The sequence below is a fragment of the Cryptotermes secundus genome, unplaced genomic scaffold, assembly GCF_002891405.2.
Source record: "Cryptotermes secundus unplaced genomic scaffold, Csec_1.0 scaffold21, whole genome shotgun sequence".
Lineage (NCBI taxonomy): Eukaryota > Metazoa > Arthropoda > Insecta > Blattodea > Kalotermitidae > Cryptotermes > Cryptotermes secundus.
The window spans coordinates 1,287,390-1,309,922 of record NW_019742548.1 but is presented as its reverse complement, the minus strand read 5'-3'; the positions used below and the strand labels follow the sequence as shown (position 1 = coordinate 1,309,922).

The 22,533-nt window shown below is 43.8% G+C and overlaps 1 protein-coding gene and 1 pseudogene across 1 annotated transcript in view; one reads left to right on the top strand and one right to left on the bottom strand.

Moving 5' to 3' along the window:
* Positions 1 to 22,533, bottom strand: part of LOC111873249 (uncharacterized protein DDB_G0283357) — a 470,680-nt gene that overhangs the window by 366,381 nt on the left and 81,766 nt on the right. Inside the window, exon 2 of the mRNA XM_023867794.2 lies at positions 11,748 to 12,385. Coding sequence (XP_023723562.1) covers positions 11,748 to 12,384 — 637 coding nt within the window. The 5' untranslated portion in view covers position 12,385. The remainder of the gene's footprint in view (positions 1 to 11,747; positions 12,386 to 22,533) is intronic.
* On the top strand, positions 21,460 to 21,578 carry LOC111873251 (annotated as a pseudogene).

Here is a 22,533-nt window from a genome sequence, read left to right as displayed (position 1 = left end):
CCCCCCCCAATTGGTATTTTCTTCTTCCTACAACATAATTCGTATTCCTTCTTCTTTCTTCTCTTGTCTGTACACCTTTTTCCATCATCTTCCAGGTCGCTATTATTACCGCTTGTGACGTGGGAACACTCAAATCATGTCCGTCATTTTTTCTCCTTGACACTACAGCCCCAGTGGGCCTAGGCCTACCTCCATGAACTTCTTCGTTCACTTCGGTTTTCCTAGATCTTACACATTCGGTAGGACTCCTTGGGCGGGTAGTCAGCTCGTCGCAAGGCCTCTACCTGTACACAAACACAGTAAAACGCACACACAAACTAAACATCCATGCCCTGAGTGGGATTCGAACCCACGATCCCGGTTCCAAGAGAACGAAGACAGTACATGCCTGTCTGTCATTGAAGACTTCGAAATTCATTACCAGCATTTGCTACATAATTCAGTTGGAGAAGTTCATCTAGGCTGTGTAGGAACAGATTACGAAAACAGCATCAGTCTTTACTTCTGTCAGAGTCTGAAGCTTTGTTATGTTGTGCTGCACAAAGTGAAGCTCCGGTTCAAAGACTGTCTCTTTATGACTTCCAGGTCCCATTTCTCTTCGGATATTCGTGCCTCTGTGTATGTGTATGCACTCTTTCCATAATCGTGCGTCATGATCACTGAATTATATTTACACCTGGTGCTCGACATTCGAAAGATGTACTTCTGAACATCTCTGTACATAAACAGCACACAATACAACGCAATATGATACAGTGTTATATTGTATTACCGGTTAACTTGTCTTTCTTCATAACCTTCGCTATTCAGCTTCTGCTAATTACAATAGTCTTAACACATTTTGACTTAAGAACGTCTTGACGTACGAGGGCGTCTTTGGAACAGCGCTGTCAATAGCACTGTCTGTATGCCGTCAAGTTGACTGCTAGTAAGTAAAGGTATCCCTGTAACAGGCCATGGAGGTCCATAGGGTTGTGAGATGCTGAGGTTACCACATTTTCTACACAGTCGGCTCATAGATGGAGACAAGGTTGTCAGCCTCACGCGCTGGCCGCCCTTTACCCCATGAATATTCTTGTTATTCATTTCTGTTAGAGGCTGAGTCGACCCCAGGGCCATAGTGTTCAGCACCTGCTCACGCTGGCTCCTCGCTCGCGGATTTCCTTTTTTCTTCTACTCTGAAGTTGGAGGCGATACGTTCCTCCGAAACATCGGTTAACACAATATCTACACGGCGCCAGATCCCAGAAAACGGCTTTCTTCATAGTCACCGCCGTGAAATCCTCAAATTTTACAACTATAATTTATTTTGCTTTTATTTAATGATGTGCTTGTCTTTCAAAATACACGTATATGGTACTTGTTGATCATGGTGTCTGGGTTCATTACTTGTGCAACGATGACGCTGTTACTGATGAATTTATTCAGATTAAACGTGATTCGGGATTACTATATTCTGTGACTTGGGACGGATTTTTGTGTAACTGGTAGTGACCAATTTACAGGAATACAAACCTATAATTTACCTAAAGGTACAGAGGAAAACCAAGGAAAACTTCACGTAACTTGAACGAGAATCGAATTGAGTACCTCACATACAGAAGCCAGAATTGGGCGATTTGAGTTTCTCGCAGGAGCAGTTCTATCTTCTGAGACATATCGCCGCAAACTCTGCTTGTCACCTGCTTCATGCAGATTTAGTTTAGCTTATTATTCGATCCTGAAGATGGAAGCGACGTGACCTTCCGAATCATCTCTTTAATTTTCATCGGACTACAGGGGATTATGTCTCAGAAGAGAGAACCCTTCACAAGTCAGAGCTGTTACCATTTTGGATAGGAGTAGCAGGCTAGTTGGCGTATATTGACATCAGGGGATGATCAGGTTTCGGCGAAATCGAAACCAGCGAAAGGATGTAGTCGTGGTGCGCTTCAATTTATAGTCTCGGCAGGACCGAGGACCGTCACAGAAGGATACTCAGGACACTTCGTGTCCCAGCCAAGATTCAGTCATCTTATGAACTGTTACTGCTACCGTGGTTACTCGTTCAATCCGTCTCGGTGCTCACGGTGATGGTTGTAACAACAGTGGCTTGTATTTACACTGGAACTGGCCTTGAAACTATCCCAGGCTTTGGCCTAAAAATGGACCAATTCTCTGAAGTTTTGACTGCCGAAAGGAAGAGACAATGAAGATTATTCTTTTCTGGAGTGTAACACCATATCGTCCGGTATGTGTAAACCGATGCTTCTCAGGAATGTATTGTCTCCTTCTTCAGGACAGTCTACCCTGATGGAGGCAGCGTGTTCCTCTGAAACTCCGGTGAACGCCTGCCAGACCACATGCAATATAACCGGGATGATAGCAATTTTCATTTCCTCTTCCATCCCACAATCAAAGTTCGGAGGATTGAACCAAGCTCCACGTACTCGCCGCGGTGAGTACCTCAGGCCTCAGGAAAGAGATAACAGTTATTGCCCCAGTAGACAGTACTGAGTTGCTGTCTGGCCAACATGCATTGCTCTACATTTAGTACAGATTAGTTTTCCGTTTGGGTCTCGATGTAACGGCCAAGCATTACTGTTGTTTCATTGCTCTTGAATGATTTCCATGCCTCTTCACTTAGAATGTAGGGCACAGCGTAGGGAAAACTTGTAAATATTGTCACATATCTGTGCTGTTAATGTGAAACAAAAAACGAGGATATGTTAGTTTATACATGTAAGTATTTCTAAAACATACAATAATAGTTCCTACGTATAAGACATTGGAAAAATGTATTTGTTCGGGGGCCTTTGAACACTAAACGGTGTTAAGACAGACAGAACTTGTGGAGTATGTTTCATCTCAGACTGTATAGCAAGTGGGGGGACAGCTTACTGAAGATCAAGGCCTCATATGACAATATTGAGAGTTTGGGACATGCAAACAGATGTTGACTGGACGAAATAGGTATTTATGTACTTTGACGTGTATCCGGAGTAAAGTGACTAGTAATTGTGGATTCTAGATTTGTTGACTGGATTTATTTGACGTCACTATTACAGTTACACTCGATTATAGCAGTTCACACACTCAACTCCTTCTGGATAAAGAACCCTCTCTAGTAGCTCTGCGACCCACGCTGAGTCACTGCCGAGTCACTTCTTCCGCGCTGTCGTATTCAGGTTCTTCTGTCAAAGTCAAAGTCACACTGCGACCGACGGTCAGTCAGTCAGTCTTGGTGTCAAGCCCAATCTGACTGACTGCTAAATTGCCGCTGGTCCTCCCCAGCAAAATTATTTTTGGTTCCGAGCCCCACGGGACTCATGACCATATTCTACCGGCAGTCTTGGTGTCGAACCTAATCTGGGGCTTATGACCAGATAGTCCAAGTCCAAGTCACATTGCGACGGACGGTCAGTCAGTCAGTCAGTAAGTCTTGGTGTCGAGCCCCGACCAGATATTTATTACTGTTTGGCATTTACGGTCTTGTTTTTGTGGGGCGCCGTCTCTGACGAGAGGACGGGTCTGCCTTTTGTGTATGCTGCTGGCCCTTGCCAGTGCAGTCTTTCTTGGGTCTGAGTCCCTTGGGACTCGAAACCATATTTTACTGTCTCAGAATTGAGACTTCCCTTTTCGTCGCCTCTTACGACTCGCAGGGTCACGGTGGAGGTATATGACCCCGCCTCCACACGGGGAGGTGACCAGATATTTATTGTTATTCTCTTTCATATCTGCTTGGCGTACCGAATGGAGGACACCGAGTCGAACAATTAATTTCTCCGTTTTCACGAAAACGACCCCTCCGTTGCTGTGAGTACGAACGTTTACCTAGCCGTTGCTCAACAACCGACTGTTCCAGCTGGTCATCACGGTTACGTGTATCAACAAGCCGTTACATATGCAATGGATTCACGTGTCACAGTACTGTATATTCTTTCTGGGCAGATTGTTTTTATGTTTAGTCGATTCGTATAAAGGGGACTGACTAATATTGTTTCCACACGCCACACTAACAGTTCAGGGAGCGGCATGCGGCACCCGAACCACAGATTGGTTACATCTGATGTACAGCGCAGAGAGGTTGAAACGGATGTGGACAGATGTGGGCGTGACGTAATATGAGGCACTGTTCTGGCTTTTGAATGGAGGGACTATTTCAAATCACGAAGAATTTTGGTATTGTCTGTGCTCCGGTCGAGATTCGAACCAGGTGCCTCCAGAATCCAAGTCAGAGAATTACCACTTGCTCGGTATTTGGGTCTGTACATATTACATTGGTAGACTGCCGTTACTTCAGCTGTCACAGTTGAAGTTTCTGACTTGATCCCAATCCAACATTAGTTAGGACTCGTTCGATGGAGGTTACTCAATCTTAAGGTCTCTGCGTAGAGAAGCGTGGACATATAAGTATGCTTCGGTCGGTACTGGAACTCGCGATCCTTGTGCTCTGGAAGAACGTGCCTTATACAGCGCGAACACTACCTCTGGAACGGCACGAGGAAGCGCTAGGGGTCAGAAGTACAGTTGAGGCAATTAAGCGCCCATATACAGTGCGATTGTCTGAGGGCTTCCCGCTGCTCGTTCGGCAGGATTAGGACGCAGCGACTCAGCGACACGCGGACAGCTCGGCAGCAATCACACTGCAGGCTGATACTGTTCGCAACAGCCAGACTGGTACACCTACAGGATCAGCGGTAAAGGGAAGACGAAGGGTGCACTGGAAAGGGGAATTGGAAGATGCCTGATATGAAAGAACACAGATAAACGTTATTTTGAAACGAATTACAGCGGCAATCCAGAGGGATATGCTTCTCCATTTTGAAGAATTAACTTTTCTTCCTCTGTAGTCTTCAGTTTCGGTCCAACGATGAAGTGATGGAGACAGCTGTAGCTTGTACACATCTGGTAGAGCAGCACAGCAGGTCCGCTGTGGCTCTCTCACGCAAGCACAGCACAGGCCTGCTTACGTCACATCGTACTGTATATACCTGAGCTGAGGCAACAGGATACCTCAGCCACTGATATTCATTCTCTCTTATGCCAGTATTTTGAAATGTAACACAGACCATGTTTTTATGGAGTCTACGACTGATGATTCGTTTGTACTTGCCCTCAGGAAAATGTCTGAACAAATGTTTATTTATTGCTAGTGGGGTAGGACTAAGTCCCTTGTACTGCGCCCACTTCTGGCCTATTGTACCAGCTCCAGATGATAGGTGGGGGTGATTGTGGAGCAATTGGTGGAATGAAGATTGGCAGGGGAAACCGAAGTACTCGGAGAAAACCTGCCCCAGCGCTACTTTGTCCACCACAAATCCAACTTGACCAGACCCGGGATCGAGCCCGGGCCGTCGCGGTGGGAAGCCAACGACGAACTGCTTGAGCTATGGCGCGGCCCTCTGGAGAAGTAAGTCAAAAAGTTATGACATAACGTACTGATTAATTCTGTGATCTACACAGGTCACCTGCTATGGTTCCTGTACCGGAAGTGAAGTCCAGGAAACTCAAATTCGCTGGCGGGTTTAGTTATGACGAAGGAGACAAGGAATACATTCAAATTCTGGTGAATAATTATTGCACATGACAGCAAATTAGCTCATAGAATGTAAATTCAGATTGCTAATAAATGATTAAAAAAATTCTGGTGGAGGATTGTTGCTGAAAACGGTGGAAAATTGAGGAGATTGGAGGATAACATTAATACAGATTCACAGGAAGACAGGTTGTGGGGATCGGAGATGGACAGAAGCGGATCGGAACCGCGTTTAGTGCTACGTTCTGCTACTGGCGGCTATGAACTCACGGGATTGCTACTGCGGTATTAGTTGTTCAGTTATAACTACTTAACTAACATTTATTTGTTCCATATCCGAGCCATCTCTTGGTCTCTTCCATCTGAAGATGAAAGGAGCAGGTTTCTCCGAAATTTTTGTATTTGTCTACCAAACTAAGCCACGTTACGCCCCATAAAACCGCAATTTAGTTCTCTACACTGCTGATTTTGACGGAAAAGCGACAAGGCTAAGGAAGGTACTGGTGCACTGNCTGCAAATGCATATTGCAAGTTGGCTCATGCTTTCAGACACGTTAATGCAAGAGCATTCGGTTCGCAGATAATTTCACTTCATTCTTAAATTTTAGTTTTTCGTATGTGTCTTATTCTAGAAACTTTTAATTTAAAGTAATTACATATTTCAGTTATAAAGTACTGAGGGCGCGAGCTTTGCCGGGGAGGGGTAACAAGTTTTAGGTTTTTGGAAAAAGAATAAAAACTGAGAACAGACCGTAAAAGGTTAAATTACATCTGTGCTTAAGTAATTAAGCACCACGTAGGAGGAGTGGACTTATAGCTTCACTTTTCTTAACCCGGGCACTAGATGGAGGAGAGTGGTCAGCTTCACGCACCGACCGCATTGACCCTGAGAAAAGAGCCCTCAGTAACCTTTGGAACGGAAGCAGGGCGAGCCCCAGAGCCGGCCTTGAAGCTGTGGAGAAGAGAAATATTCTTTGCCTCTGCGGGGAATCAAAGTCCGCAGTCCGTCGCAACACCGACTGAGCTATCCTGACTCCAAAGAAATGAAGGATTTGTGCTAAATATTACTAAATGTTTTAAGTTTCAAGCATAATGTTCTTTTATACTGAATATTCTCGGACGATCAGTAAAAATAGTCCTAAACGATTTAACCTCAAAGTGTACAAGCAAATTTTCTGGTAGTCCTCACTGGGAAAGTCTGGCGACGCCCATGACTGAGAATGTTTTACAAACTTAAAGAAGATCAGAAGTGTGGTGCGTCACAGAACACGAGTGGCTGAACAGATGTTTTCAAACACACGTAGAAGCGATGTCGTGTTCGCAGAACCGTGCGAGTTCTAACCTCTGCCTTCACCTGTGAGATAACAGGCATTCCTCTATTTCCGCGGTTAAATGTACTCCTCTGATTTCGAGGCCATATTGCTGGAAGGCCAAAAGTTAGTTGATTAAGAATTAAATGGAAAGTGATTGGTTGATTCTTAGGTTACCTAAAGGAGCTATATCAACCACACAGCCGGTCACAGTAGCTGCGCGGTCTAAGGCATGAACTGTCTTCGCTCGCTTGGACGCTGGGATCGTGGATTCGAATCCCATGTAAGGCATGGATGTTTGGTGTATGTATGTGTTTGTGTTTCCTGTGTTTAGGTAGCTGATTACCCGTCCAAGGAGTCCTACCGTCTGTAAAATGATTACGGAACTGAATAAGCGACCCAGGCCATGAATGGGCTGGAGGAGCGAGCGAAAAATGTATCGAGAGTCCAATGTCGAATTAAAACAAAAAATGATCACATGTTGTGGAATGGAGATGAGGGGAAAAGTGGTCGTGGTCTACTTTTAAAATATTATATGGCATGTGCCTGGAGAGACTGAAAACAACTGTGAACACTTCTACAAGATCAGCCAACCCAGAGTTTGGTCTCAAACAGGATACCTCCGGCATGCAAATCAGATGAGGTACCACCCTGCCACTTCCGTACCGTGGCCCATTGTATCCGGTCCGTTCACAACGAATATGACGACCCGGCTGATGGGCGTCAGAATGAGCAAGGCCTTTCTATTAGAAAGAAAACCTTTATATTTGATAAGATGGGGTTAGAATTTTAATGAACAAATTGAGTCAGTTTGGGTTACTTCCACTGTGTGTATTGTCACGTGTCCGGGATTCCATGACGAATAATAACGAATTCTGGAGGGGATGATTGGATTTATTGGCACTTCTATTACAGTTACAACCAATTATATAACAGCTCACAATCAGTCGCTGCCTAAGACTCGCTCCATTCCTTACTGGTCTAGGAGTCTCTTCTCTTCTGCGTGACTGACTTACGATTTACGAGTCGGTCACTTCTTCAGCTTCCGGTGTCCGCTGGTTAACACGCCACAGCCAAACACTCAACCACTGAACTTCCTTCAGAATTCCGACTGACGAATGCTCTATGAAGGATCCAACGCGACTGAAATCTCCTGGACTGAACGGAATCACCCCAATTCACGAATGAACTCCCTTTTATAACTGCAACGCGGCCAGAATCTAAGTCACTGCGTCGAGCAGTTAATTGTCCTCTGTTATTTTGTTTGTTGTCACATGAATGCTTTCGTTAATATTCGTTGCCGCCGAAAAAGTTGTTTATGTACCGTTGTCTAGCAAATTAACTTCCGTTTCTGCTGCTATTCCGGCTTTGAGGCAGTATTTATCAACCCTTTGCCCACCAATGCATTATTTCGTCATAATATTTGTATGTGTTCTTTACACTATGTGAACAAAGTAAATGTATATACTGAGGATGTAACTGAAAGGCGAGGACAAGCTTTGGCACGAGTTCCACACACCAAAACAAGAAAAAATGTTCTTATCAAAATGTGTCCGGAAACATTTAATTTGTGAGTTACAGCTGAAAGAGTGCATTTATAAGTGTTCAGAATATCCTCCATGGGATCCACTGCACGCCTCGACACGTCTCATCATGGACCGACGCATCCGTTCAGAGATGCCAGGGTAGCTGCGGATAGTTTGACAGGCATGCGCAGTGCGCTGGTGAAGTGCGTCTTGACTGCCAGCAGGCGCTTCATACACAAGGGCTTTTAGGTGTCCCCACAGGTAAAACTCTAGAGGATAAGGCCACGCAGTGAGTCCTCTCTCTATCCATCCGTCACGGTAGGTGGTACCGAAAACATCTCACCCAAAAATGTGCCGGAGTGCCATCATGCATGCACCACATTCGTGCTCTGACTGCCAGTGGTACACCTTCCAGTGGCTCTGGCAGATCGTGTAAGCGGAAATCCCGGTAGGGGTTGCCTGTAAGCTGATGTGACAAAACATGCTGGCCTACCGAACAGTCACCAACAGTCCCTGTGCATACATTAATGCTGAACTGTTGATGATGCCGTCTTCATCGAAACGTGCGTTATGTGTAAAAAGCGCTACTGAAAGAAATAAATGTTCAGCACTTCCTTGAACAAAGCCCCGATAGAAGTTCTCTCGCAGGCATGAGGCCCTGCACTCGCTATGAGTGGCAAGGGCGAAGCAACTGTTCATGCAGTGCCCTCCAAATGCTCATGTCTCCTGTCCTTGTTTCATGCAGATACCTGAATGCCTGTCAACATGGAGGGCAATCTCAGCACTTATAACAAATATACTCTTTCAGCTACAACTCAAAAATTAAATGTTTCCGGAAACATGTTGATATGTAAATTTTTTTCTTGTTTTGGAATGTGAAACTCGTTCCCAAAGGTTGTCCGCAATTTTCAGTTGCTCCCTGCATATATATGGTTGTGTCTGTCTCCCTATCCGTATGTTTCAACTGGAGAACCTCTGGACGGATTTTGACGACATTTTGTAGGACTTCATGCCAATGGAGACTACCCAAAACTCGTACTTACTTCACTGCAAGCCTTTCAGAAATGCTATATGCCATTGTCAGGTCATTTGAAATCAACCATGAAAGGTCCTGTGCAAATATACTTATATTTTAATATGCTTCATCTAATGTCAAGTCGTTTCTAAACAAACGCGTAACATAAATTTAGAATGCGAGCCCATAACAAAAGCATTAAAAGAAATAATTAACTGCAGCCTGAGGCCGCAAAAAGAGTTACTGGACACGTTTAGTCTGCCGCATTAATTACCGAGCCCTCCCTGAGGTGCAGTAAATGCTCCTCCAGCTCGGCTGTTTCCGTGTGAGGGAGGCAACAGGTTGCATGACAGACAGGTGGTAGGCCTGCGCTAGCGCGGAAGTACTGCGTCGCTTTCGAGGCGATCAAATTTGAAATGACCCTACCAGCGTTCCTGCGAGTCTGACCTTCACTGCACCCTATTGGACCGTGGCAGCGAAACTTGAGTCTTGGAAATGACTCAACAAAGCTCTGATTCAAAATTTTTTCTTATGAACAACTGTAATTTGGTATTCGCATGGTCGCCATGTTTTACGGTTTACATACGAGATAATTTCTTGCTTGTAGTGTGGAAATTGCAATTCCATGGCGGCCGTGCGAATGCGGTAAAAGAAGCGGAAGATTCAGCACCGCTAAAACAGAGGCACGATCCTGATTCAGTTCTCTCTACGTCTCATTGCAATCACTTTCCTTGGGATGTATCTTAATGTTATCTTCTGTCCAGTCCTCAGTCACCTCAATGGATGATTTTCCAAAACCAGAACTCTGTACGTATTTCTAGCCTCTTCTTCCAGATGTCTGTCTTAACAATATCTCCTCAGTTGTTGTCAAACTGACTGATTACTAGGATTAAGTGATGCTGTGTCAGTTGGTGAAGTTAGGAAATTCCGAATGTTCAGTATATTAAAGACACTAAGTCGGGGGGGGGGGAAGTTGATTAAAGTGACTTCGGTCTATTTTATTGTCAGACTTGTGGCAGCAACGTTAAACTTTTTTTATTGCTAGTGGAGTGGGACTAAGTCCCTTGTACTGCGGCCACTTCTGGCCTACTGTACCAGGCCCAGATGATAGGTAAGGGTGATTGTGGAGCAATTGGTGGAATGAAGATTGGCAGGGGAAACCGAAGTACTCGGAGAAAACCTGCCTCAGCACCACTTTGTCCACCACAAATCCCACTTGCCCAGAGTCGGGATCGAACCCAGGCCGCCGCGGTGGGAAGCCAGCGACTAACCGCTTGAGCTATGGCGCGGCCAACGTTAAACCTTAATCAGTACTACTGAACAGTCTGCGTTAACATAATTCATAACTATCAAGTATTACAGTTCACTTGCTTCGAATATCTTCCTTGTGACGTCAGTGTTTTCGGCTTTCCTGGCAGTATTCAGTAACTTGGTTGTTATGCCACTTTTTCTACGTATACACCATCACACTGAATTTTCTCTTTCCTCTAAAGTGGTTTCTTATACGTGCATTCTTTCCCTGCTTCGTTTCGTTCTAGTCTGTCGTAAACACCTAATCTAAAGCAAATTCGTAACATTTAATAAGAAACCCCGTTTTTATTGAGTGTAAAGGTTCGTGACAGCGGTTCAGTATTGCCGTGGGAATATATGCTGTGGCCCAGCACACTCGCTTCTTCGTATCTCTTGTTTAATGGACAACGGCCAGTCCCAATAAAGCTCTCGTGATAAATATTTCGGGTCGAAATATAAAAGTATAAGAGACTGCTGGCCATATAGCCTTAACACCGCGCTGTCCTACAGTGCCATAAATGTGTAAATTTCTGCTGCCTGTCACGTCGCATAGATAATCATCGCAACAGCGTTTCTGCAGTATATCCGGCGTCATTTTCGTCTGGAAGAACGGATAACACTAGTTCAAAGAGTGTGGTAACATCAGTGTCCTTTGCTCAGACCTATTTTATCATTGAATGGTTTATGTTGCTGTTTCGTAGCAAATTACTTCTGCCGTAATATTTTTGCATATTTCTTCGCGTTTGTTACACGTTGTAGAATAGTCATTCTCACATTTGCTTGTTTGTTACCCTTATAAAACGTACATAAATGAAAATCTTAATGTCCTTAAGTTCTTGGGCTTTCTCCTGCTAAACACCATTCAACTAACTAATGCTCCGTAGAAATGAGACCGCTCTGTGACGGACCCGGAAATGCAACACATTACTACTTCTCCGGTGCGTCAATCATGGCTTTGTCTGCCACCCGGCACTCGGTTGGTTACGGAGGAAGGAGGTTTGTTCTTGTGCTGTGAAATGCTGACAGAACGTCAGCTACAGTTTGATCCCATCAACCAAGAGCTGAACAGAAATGTGAACTGTACTCACCCAACATCTTGCTGAGATCGGCATTGTGGAGATCCGGGTTTTCATCTGCCAGTTTCTTGCGCTCCACTTTGGCCCACACCATAAAAGCGTTCATGGGTCTCCGAATTCTCTGCTCCTTTAAGGCTTTCTGTTGCTGCTGATGACTGTGGTGATTGTGGTGATGGTGGTGACCAGGATGGACACCAACTTTAAGTCCAGGGGTACTCCCCGCTAGGTTCACCTCTCCTGCCGTAAGATGGTGCTGGTAACTCTGATGATGTAGAGGTGCGGTAGTACCAACCATATTTCCACCTGGACTTCCTACCAGCGAGCCATTGCTCAGCCAGTGACACTCTTCACCTGGGGTCAGTCTGTGATTAAGGGTTGCCGAACCTGGGAGAACACTAGGAAGCATCTGGGTAATTTGAGGAGAGGCAAGCGAAGTAGGGGTGTCTGAGTCTGTGGCGTATGGGTGGCGGTCATATGCAGGGTGGTGGTGGGGGCTGTACAACTGATGCAGGGGATGCAGAGTTGGAGAGTTCGATGGGGAGAGGTTCGAATTCAGAGTGGAAGACGTAGTGCCCCCGTAACTGGTGCTCACCAACGTCTGTTGGCTCGGTGAGCCGTGATCCATCTCCGACTTGTACTCTCCCATCATTCTGCAACACAAAATCGTTTTGTTCGTGATTTATACGTGGTTTAATTAACGACTTAGTCAGTAGCTCAGACCGTATAGTATCGAACTGTAAGTATTAATTACTGAATTGAAAAATATGTGGAAGGAAGTGGTCGTGGCATAATTTGAGGTATTCTCCCAGCATTTGCCTTGTGGTGCTGATGAAAATCATGAAAGCCTACTAATAATGCGGACACCAGAAAGATGCATTGTCAGCATCTCCTGCTTAAATGATTATATCCATATACTTAAACCCTTTACCCCCAGGAACATTCGTGGTGCTAATTTCTCTTAGAGGCTGAGTCGACCTTAGGGCCATAGTGCTGCTGGAAGGATTGGGACAATTGGAAAATTGAATGACCTCGTCGGGAATCGAACCCGCTATATTCCGGCTTGTAGCACAATGCCTCAAAGAACTACACTACCGCATGTCCCCAGTAAATCAAATTAAATAAGTAATTAAATGAATAAATGTCTCTATACACGAGAAATTACTTTGAATCTTCGAAATTCTTTTCCACTTTTAAATGAAGCGTTCACATACTGTACTCCATCTCGGCACCTCGACGTTTGAGGGCCATGGGTTAACGAACGGTGTTGGTCTACATGTGAGGAAGCAATGAGACTTTGCATTGCACTCACACTGAAATAAATATCCAAGTTGGAAATCGGAAAGTATTTCTGATGAGAACATTTCTACACACAGCCGCATTACGATGTATGATAATGCACTCACTGTTAGTAAGAACCGTAAGTTACGTCTTCATAAGGCGTTAATCGCAGAAAGTAAGTAAAACAGAAGGATATGCTACACCGTGAAAACTAATATCACATTTCAGCATCCTTTTGCATTGATGCATCACTCGTTCACTCAATTTCGTCTTTAATGCAACATAAACCGTTCGCAGTCTCTTCTTTATTTTAACATAGCATTAGAATCACATTTAATTGTAACATGTTTCGGCCTCACAAGGCCATCTTCAGGTAACTGGTCACAAATTGCCTGAAGATGGCCTTGTAAGGCCGAAACATGTTACAATTAAATGTGATTTAATGACATTTTAAAACAAACGAGAGACTGCGAACGGTTCGTGTTGCATTAGGCTAGGAACACACACAGCGACATCGGTCGTACGGAAAAATGTCGTATGATTTTTTTGCCGTACGACCTCCTTTTCACACTAGAGCGACCAAATACATTTCTTTGCTCTCCGACTGTCGTACGGTAGATATCGCGTGTCGTCACGTATGAAAGCTAAGACTACACTTTATATTTTACTACTTGATGCGACATGAACCGTACGGACGTCGTACGACCGATGATGAAACCTGGTTACAATATAAACGGTACCGGACAGACCGCACCGGAAAGTTCCTGTCCGCCCTTCCAACTGCACAAGTTATATAGCGTCAAACAAGCAGAGAAACTACGGGTCCGAGTGGTCTGCATTTCTGCTTCGTAATTGAGAAGTCCCGAGTTCGAACATTAGCAGCAAATACTGTGTGGGGAAAAGTGTTTGATTTTTGCTTGGCTGTTAATATGGTATGGGATTAACACAGTCAACTGAAATCCAGAACTAAAGCACTGGCATGAACTGACGGTTTGGGATTCATATCTCCTTTGGTGTCAACCACACCGCACCGATTTTCTTTATATCGGTTCATTCTCAGCTGATGAATTATAACCGAGCTGAAGTTATCAGCTGCCTCCAAAGAAGTGGCAGGATGAACTTAACGGATCAGAGAGCATGCAGACTTAGTATGCCCTATGCTATTATTTGGAAGGTGTAGGAAACCCATGAAACACGTCAGTAGACGGATCCTTTTCGAAAAGAATTCAGGGGCGTCATTTCGTGACGGAATGGCAGCTAAATCAGAATTGCTGGATATAAGACCAGTTTATGGGAATTAATTTTTCAGACTCCTATCCAATTTGACGCCATTGTAAAATTAACTGGTCGGTGTTTCTCGACAGCTCAGTCGGTAAGAAGCAAGGTCGATTCTGCCAAAACGCCAAGACACATTGTGTATTTTGAAGGACTGCATCCTGTTGCGTATAAACAATGAACATATATGATTTTTTACCGTCAACGCAACAGTACTTTCTTATTTATTTATATAGCACGCACTACATGTTTCGACCTCAAATGGGTCATCTTCAGGTGCTACAAATTTCTCTAACTGCAACGTTAACATTCCAATTTTTATAAATGGTTCGCACAAGTTAGTTTCTACTGAATTCACGAACTACGCAAAACTTAGAGTAGACTTTGGTTAAAATTAACAATAAAATGCAATAAAAGTAAGAATAAAAATCGTACATGTGATAAAGTCTTATACATAACAATAGATTACACCGAAGTTAATAATTAGGTGATCCTAAATCCACAAATTAATGTTTAAAAAGTTTTAAAAATTATCTTTCAAAATGTTATATAAGCTGCGAGTAGCTTCGTGTTTATTATTGCAGCACACCGCGCCCAGGGTTCATCAGTTTCTTCTACTGTTTGCTGCATTGGCTCGCCATGTTAGTACGTAATTTTGCCATTTTCCTAGAGAATAGACCCTCTTCTTTTATGTTGCAAGGAGCCAGTGGTTAATGTGTGCTGTTTATATTATGCGGTTCATTGTGCTGCATGGATATACAGGTAGAGTTGTCCCCGTGCTGAACTTAACTAAGCAAGGACACAACACAGGACACAATATACACAAGAATATAAGAAGAGTACTCTCATAGGAAAGGATTGACGTAACTCGCGAATTTGAGGTGCGACGTATAGATGATAAATCTTGAAAAGTTTTAATATATACATTTTATTATTATACATGACAAATTTACATTTTAATCATTTTATAAAGGAGACATGATGGCATACAGTGCAATGGTTTGACGTAAACAAAACCACAGCTGAAGATGGCACATTAGTGCCGAAACATGTAGTGAAGAGAAAGGTGAAATTGTGCGCACTGTAAGACGGTTGGTACAAATACACATCATTAACTAAGCACTACGCCATGAAGACATACTGTACATGTATATCCACGTGTCTTGACCTCAGCACTAGTTGGGAGTGATAAGCTTCACACCCCGGCCGCTTCATCCCCGGGGAAATAACCCCCATCCCCATTAGATAGGAGACTAGGTTGGCGCCAGAGCCCGTCTGGACTACATGGAGAAGTGAAAATTCTTGCTCCTACCGGGACGCGAACTCCGACCCCTTGTACGTCCAGCACGTAGCCAGTCGCTATACCGACTGCGCTATTCCTATGGAAGTATGACTAAGGAAATCACATCTGGTCCACCGCTGCGTGACGTCTAGTGCAAGTAGATGAGGTCGTAACAACTGACTTGAGCCTCAAATAAACTAAGTGAAGAACAAGAAACCATGCGATATCTCAAAGAACGCATATAGAAAATTTCGACCTACGTCACTGATTCTTGAATTATTTAAAGTCGTATTTTTGATGTCATAGGCTGTACGTGTTGCCACGGGACAATATGGGGAACCTGAAACAATGCGGTCATGGCATTTGAATACAAAGCCTCAAGAAACCCATGGCACAACCGACCGAAGAAAACAGGTCTATGAACCGAGACACAGGAAGAAGCTCCCGAACCTACAGCAGGAACTTCGCGACATTTAGAAAACGTGGGCGGGCTACACTGTAGTGCACCTAACCAATCTTATTGATTAATGTTTATTTTGGAAGAAACGGAATGAAATAAACATCAGAAGTAATTTATTTATCTGTTTATGGTTTCAATTGACCTAATCCTTCCAGCCGCACTAGGCCCTGGGGTTTACTCAGCCTCTAACAGAAATGAGTACCAGGAATTAATTAAATAATTTTCCCGTGGAGTAAAGTGCGGCCAGCGCGTAAGAATGACAACCTTACCGCCATCTTTGAGCCGATTGTCTAGAAAATGTGGGACCCTTAGCGTCTCACAACCCTATGGGCCTTCACGGCCTGGTACAGGGATAGCTTTACTTTTATGCTTTAGTTAGCAATAGTGTCAGTAGCTCAGATTACGCAGACACATGTAGACAATATATGATATTGTAACATGTAGACCCATTGCTGGGCAACGACCGCGAAATAAGCAAATATACAAGAATATGCTGGGTAACGGCTTCTCAAATAAACGTGTTCCCATTGAAACAACTGAACAGTAAGATAGGAACGATGTTCTCTATGCAGTCCGTGCCAAGTTGTTATAACCAGGACAGTTTGAGAAATGAGTCAGTTGTGCGATAATCGCCAGCCGGTAACGACGTTAGCAGAGGGCATTGTTAAGATCCGTTACCAGGAAACGACCAGTGAAAGCAGACTCAGAAAATTCAGCGTGTGCTCAAAAGATTTGTAAAGCGTGTGAATTAGCGATAGGGCTATAGTTACTTGTAGTTACGATCTGTAAGTGGTCAATACACCAAGTTACCAATGCAAACCCCATCTATAGTCGCACTCAAAATCGCGATATTATAATTAGTGAATGATGAAGAGGAGAGGGTTTGGGAGTTACCGGTCGAGGCCTATCTCGGAATTTGCCTCAAGGTACCGAGGAAAACTACGAAATCTCAGCCAGAGAGTCCGTGTCCTTTCGGAGACTCGAACGGAGCACTTTCCGAACTCAAATCTGAAGTGTTACCATGGAGCCAAATTCCTAAGAACATGTTTGTTTCAAAATATTTGTGATAACAATCATGCTAATTGTGATTATTAAGTATGGTTTAGGCCTATTTTGAATTCAATCTATACTTCTGGGAGGGGCCGGGGTAGCGACTGGCTACGGGCTGGACGACCGAGGGTTGGGAGTTCGAGTCCCAATAGGGTCAACAATTTTGTCTTCTCCATGTCGTCCAGACCGGCTCTGGGGTCCAGCCCACTTTGTGTCCAATGGATACCGGGGCTCTTTCCCAAGAGTTAAAGCGGACGGGGCGTGAAGCTGACCACTCACCTCCAACTTGTGCCGAGGTCAAGAAAATGTGGATATATACACCCACTTCCCCATGCCCCTTCATGGCGTAGTGCTTAATTAGTTATGCACAGGAACAGCTTTACTTTTACTTATAGGTGTATAGGTAGTCCAGAGTCCGTCTTGAGAAGCTAACAGTAGCTCACATGGGCACGAAATTCCCACCTGTTTACGTAATCCCAATACTTATCACGCGTTTGCAGTAGATCACCACAGGAACATACTGTGAAACATTTGAAGCCAGACTCCTTTCAGACTCATACCAGTATTACCTATCTGCGTCAAGGGACTGAAAATTGGTTCTGTCCTTCATTTTATTCGATCAGAATACTTTTTGAATTTCTCATCTTCCCAGTTCGTGCTACATATCTCGCCCATACCGTCGTCCTTGATCTGATTTTCGAAGTAAGATCCGCAAAAGTAGGCAGTAACTTCGCCGACAAGAGGCGGTCGCTCGGTCGGCATAGTTCGCTTGCGGACTACAGGCCACGGAGTTACTTTGTTTGTAAGAAAAGTGGAAATTATGCAGCCCGTAGTTCATATTTTTCCCCAGCCTCCTGATATGTTCGCAGTACCTTCTTGAGCGCCCTCACAGCCGCGGCCAGATGTCTGATGCAGCTCACCCCACCTTTAATTATTTCTCTTGGTTGAAACAGAGAGGCCACAAACTGATTGGGTGTTAAATCAGATTTACGCGAATGTACATGAGGAGACGCTTTAAGTAGATTCTAAAGGGTTCTGACGATGGTGGATGACACACAGAATAACTGGGGCTTTGGACTTTTTCCATCGTCTGGAATTCTAGGTAATAGAGGACACGATGTTTCGGAAACAGATCTGTTTCCGTCTGCAGGTGAGGAAGGAAGACACCTACTCAGTTGAGATTAGCTCTTTCTAAGGGGCCCAACTGAGTAGGTGTCTTCCTTCCTCACCTGCAGACGGAAACAGATCTGTTTCCGAAACATCGTGTCTCTATTACCTAGAATTCTGGACGATAGATAAAGTCCAAAGCCCCAGTAATTCTGCGGAAAATCTGTTTTGTCTTTCTTTAGTTTGTAAGAGAGGAGGTGGTTAGAAAAGCTGAGCAAGAATATTGATTTTGAGGTTTTGTTGTTGTTGTTGTTGTTTTTATTTTTTGCTCCAAGTCCAAAATAGAAAACTGGTATAACAACTACCACGTAGTGCTGGTGTTACAGTTACGCCTCTCTCTTGATATAAACTAAGCAAATATAGTCCTAGAGATAAGAATGTAGATAGTGACAGAATTAAGAAACTCTTCGTTTGTAAAATTAATTTTAAATTTCTTTCTTCCCGTCTATTATACACGTGATGCAATTTAGATTCGAGATGTGCTGATAATGTCGGGCATCTGAATTTGATTTATTTCAGTTAATTAAGTGCAGCAGTTTCTCAAGTTGCGTCATGCATTCGTAAAGTGGTCCAACTGCATAAAGACGGTTGGGTGCCAAATAACTTCTTCGCGGAGCACAACATGACAATTAATCATTTACAGTTACGTCTCGATAATCGCGATACACGCGTTCCCGAGACACATCTCACAAATTAAAACCCGCTGCACCGTCTCCTGTCTAAACATATAAAAATCAGGTCTCTCACTTTAAGGGAGGAACTTAGACCGAGGGTGTTTGAGGAGAATATTTGGACCGAAGAGGGATGAAGTGACAGGAGGTTGGAGAAAACTGCATAATGAGGAGCTTCATAACTTGCACTCTTCTCCAAGTATAAGTAGAATGATCAAGTCAAGGAAGATGAGGTGGGCAGGGAATGTAACACGAATGGGGAGAAGAGGAATACATATAGGATATTGGTGATAAATTCAGAAGGAATGAGACCACGGCGAAAATCAAGACGTAGGTGGGTGGATAATATTAAAATGGATCTTAGAGAGATAGGATGGGGTGTTATGGATTGGATTGTTTTGGCTCAGAATAAGGGCTAGTGGAGGGCTCTTGTGAACACGGTAATGAACCTTCGGGTTCCATACAATGTTGGGACGTTCTTGAGTAGCTGCACAATTGGCGGCTCCATGAGTGAGTGAGTGAGCACATCAAGAGTTCATTTCTCAATAAGAAATTAAGGGAAATGGCTGGCTGAGTACATGAACCAAGGCAATGAAGAAAGGCGTGTGAATTTACTCGTGTACAGTGGGTTGCTTATTTTTATTTTAATGATTAAACTATTTCAGATTTTGTACCATCGCTGCGCGTTGCCATATCCACGCAGTCATCCGCCATATTGCAGTTACTGGTAGCGTAATCCTGTAAAAAGGGGGAAGCGAAACGGCGTAAATTAAGAAGTAATATAAATTCTTTCACAGAGTTAAACCGAAATCGCGTAAATTAAACGCAAATAAACAAATAAGGACTGTGTGGCACTGTACCATGACACGACTTTAGTCCTCAGTCACGAAGGACATAGCTGCACGTCATCAGCCTATTATTAACCGCGGCATTCGTGCTGATGAAAATATATAAAGAGTTTGAATCCTGTGTTGAAACACTGCCATAAAAGCAGAAAGTGATGCAAGCCCACTCCTGGCAATGGTGCAGTTCTATGCCTCTTAACTTTCTAAGGGCTGAACAACCCAAAAATGTATACAGATATGCTAAAGCATTTTTTCTTATCTCCGAATTTGGCATTCGTCAGCTTCCCGTCTTTTGTGAGCAATGTTTTCAGGACGGCTGATACACAATGCATGCCTGTTCATCTTCACATTTGAAACTGGATTTTGCTAGTAGTGCCTTCCGCTTCAGCAGAACACAGAAGACGTAACAGATCGAGTTAAACAATCAAAGTGCTTCTTCAGGAAAGAATGGCAGTTCTTTTGGAAACAGTTCCGCTATTCAGTTAATGGCTGAGGTTATGCAGCTTAGACTGAGGTATTGTACGGTCAGTATTAAAGACCAATCTGCAACTTTCACGAGGAATAATTGTACCGAAGTGTTCTCGGGGGACCGGCTGTCTCAGATGACTGCGCAACAAGATTTCAGTGCATAAGTATGGAGACGTAAGCGAAGAAGCATACTGGGTTATCCTAGAGTCACTGTGGGAGACTAAAAAAACAAAAACAAAAGAACCCGATTCAAGATGAACCCATAGTCGGAACTGAACGAATTACACTGAAATGAGTAGCTGTAACTCGCTCAATAAGTGCTGATCATATTGTGACATGAAGCCTAAAAGCCGGAGTAGTCCATTGCTACACAACGGTTCATTAAAACAAAGGAAGGATGGTGGTCTCCATTAGGTTCGCCCCGAGTTGTAAAAGGTAGTTAAGTACTTAATTCACCAGTTCAGTTCGGAAGAGCTCAGTTCAGGCGAATGTGAGCTGTGATTCGTCAGTCAGAATTTAGAAGGCAGTTCAATAGTTAAGTGTTCAGCTGTGGAGTGTTGAACAGCGGACACCGGAAGCCGAAGAACTGACCGATTCGTAAATCAGAACCAAGTCGGTCACAGCAGAAGAGAAGACACTCGTAGTCCAGTAAGGAATGAAGCAAGTCTTAAGCAACCACTGATTGGGAGCTGTTACAACTGCTTGTAATTGTAAAGAAGTGCCAATAAATCCAATCATCCAATCCACACCCCGTTATTATTCGTCACGGAACCCCGGACACGTGACAATGTTATCCACCTTATAATCTTCTTAGGCATGAGTCTCTTACGGCATAAAATATAAGTGCTACTGTAGCGAAGTTTATTCGCTCAGATCTGTGCGCCTTAAATGCCAACATTATCGACACTACATGTACTGACCTGGGACTGCATTGAACCGGTGCAGGCGTGTATTGTTCAAGGCAGCTGCGTTGAGTGTGTGTCAGTACATCTTACGTAGAGTCAAACGGTAGAATGATTGGTGAACTGGAAGTATGTCGCAGGAGGGGTTGTTTTCAATTGATGAACTATTTCGAGATTTCCCTGCACTGAGGAAAACCACGAAGAATCTTACCTAGAATAACGAGGAACCGACTGTGGTTCGAACACGGCGCCTGCAGAAGGCAAGTTTACAGCTTTACATTTACGCTTTGTCGAGTACTGAGGCTTTATAGGGGCAGGTTAAGGAGCGCAACGGCCATACAATGTGGAAAACACTGGTTTTCGTCCGGTCACTGAAGTTAAGCAACATTGGTCGTGGTTAGTACTTGGATGGGTGACCGCTTAGGAACACAACGTGCTGTTGGCATTCCTTTGGCCGATCACAGCTGTGGCGCGGTCTGAGGCATGAACCATCTTCGCGAACAGTGGGGTCATGGGTTCGAATCCCAATTGAGACATGGTAGTCTGTGTGCGTTTATTAAGTGTTTGTGTTGTTCTGTGCGTAGGTAGCGGCCTTGTGACTAGCTGATCTCCCGTCCAAGGAGTCCTACCGACTGTGTATAGGTTATGAAACTGAAAAAGCGGCCAAGGTCCACAAGGGCTGTAGAGCCATAGAGAAGGAGCATCACCTGGGGAGGAATGAGCAAAACGCGTAGTTCTTAATGGTACTGACATTGGGTCCTGGAAGCTCCACTGAACTGCGCAAGTTTCATCGTTTACCAAAGACACTGAAGTGTTAGATTTCGGATATATTGAAGTGGCTCATATTTTTCTAAATTATAGAAATAATTACGTGAAGTGGTAAACAGCCTGATTTTTATTCGGCAATTAACCATGTACGGGTCTCTGTCCGATCGCCGGCCGTGCTGACAGACGGTAATTTCCTTATTTTCCATTCCCCCTTGAAAGTGCAGATTAGACCCTACAAAAAAGAAACGAATGTACGTTTCCACATATCTCATGTAAGTACCTCATTTTCCTCCATGTCAGTTTCCACATACTAATTGTTTGTGGATCTCTTGCCTTATTTCACGGGCGTATCTCATTTTCCTGCGTGACAATTTCAAACATTGATTTATTTTCGACTTTTCAGCTCTGTGTCCTACCAAAAACCTTATATATTAAAACGTGGACGCTACAGCATTGCCTGATCTCGGTATTGAAGCTTGTCACTAGCCTTAATAGAGAAGAACATAATTTGATTATTTGAGAACTCGGTGGTGAGGTGAACATTTGGAATTAAAATAGAAATAACAGTAGGTTGAATAAATTTTACAGTAAGGAGCTTCATAATATATTCTGTTTACGAAACATAATTAGAG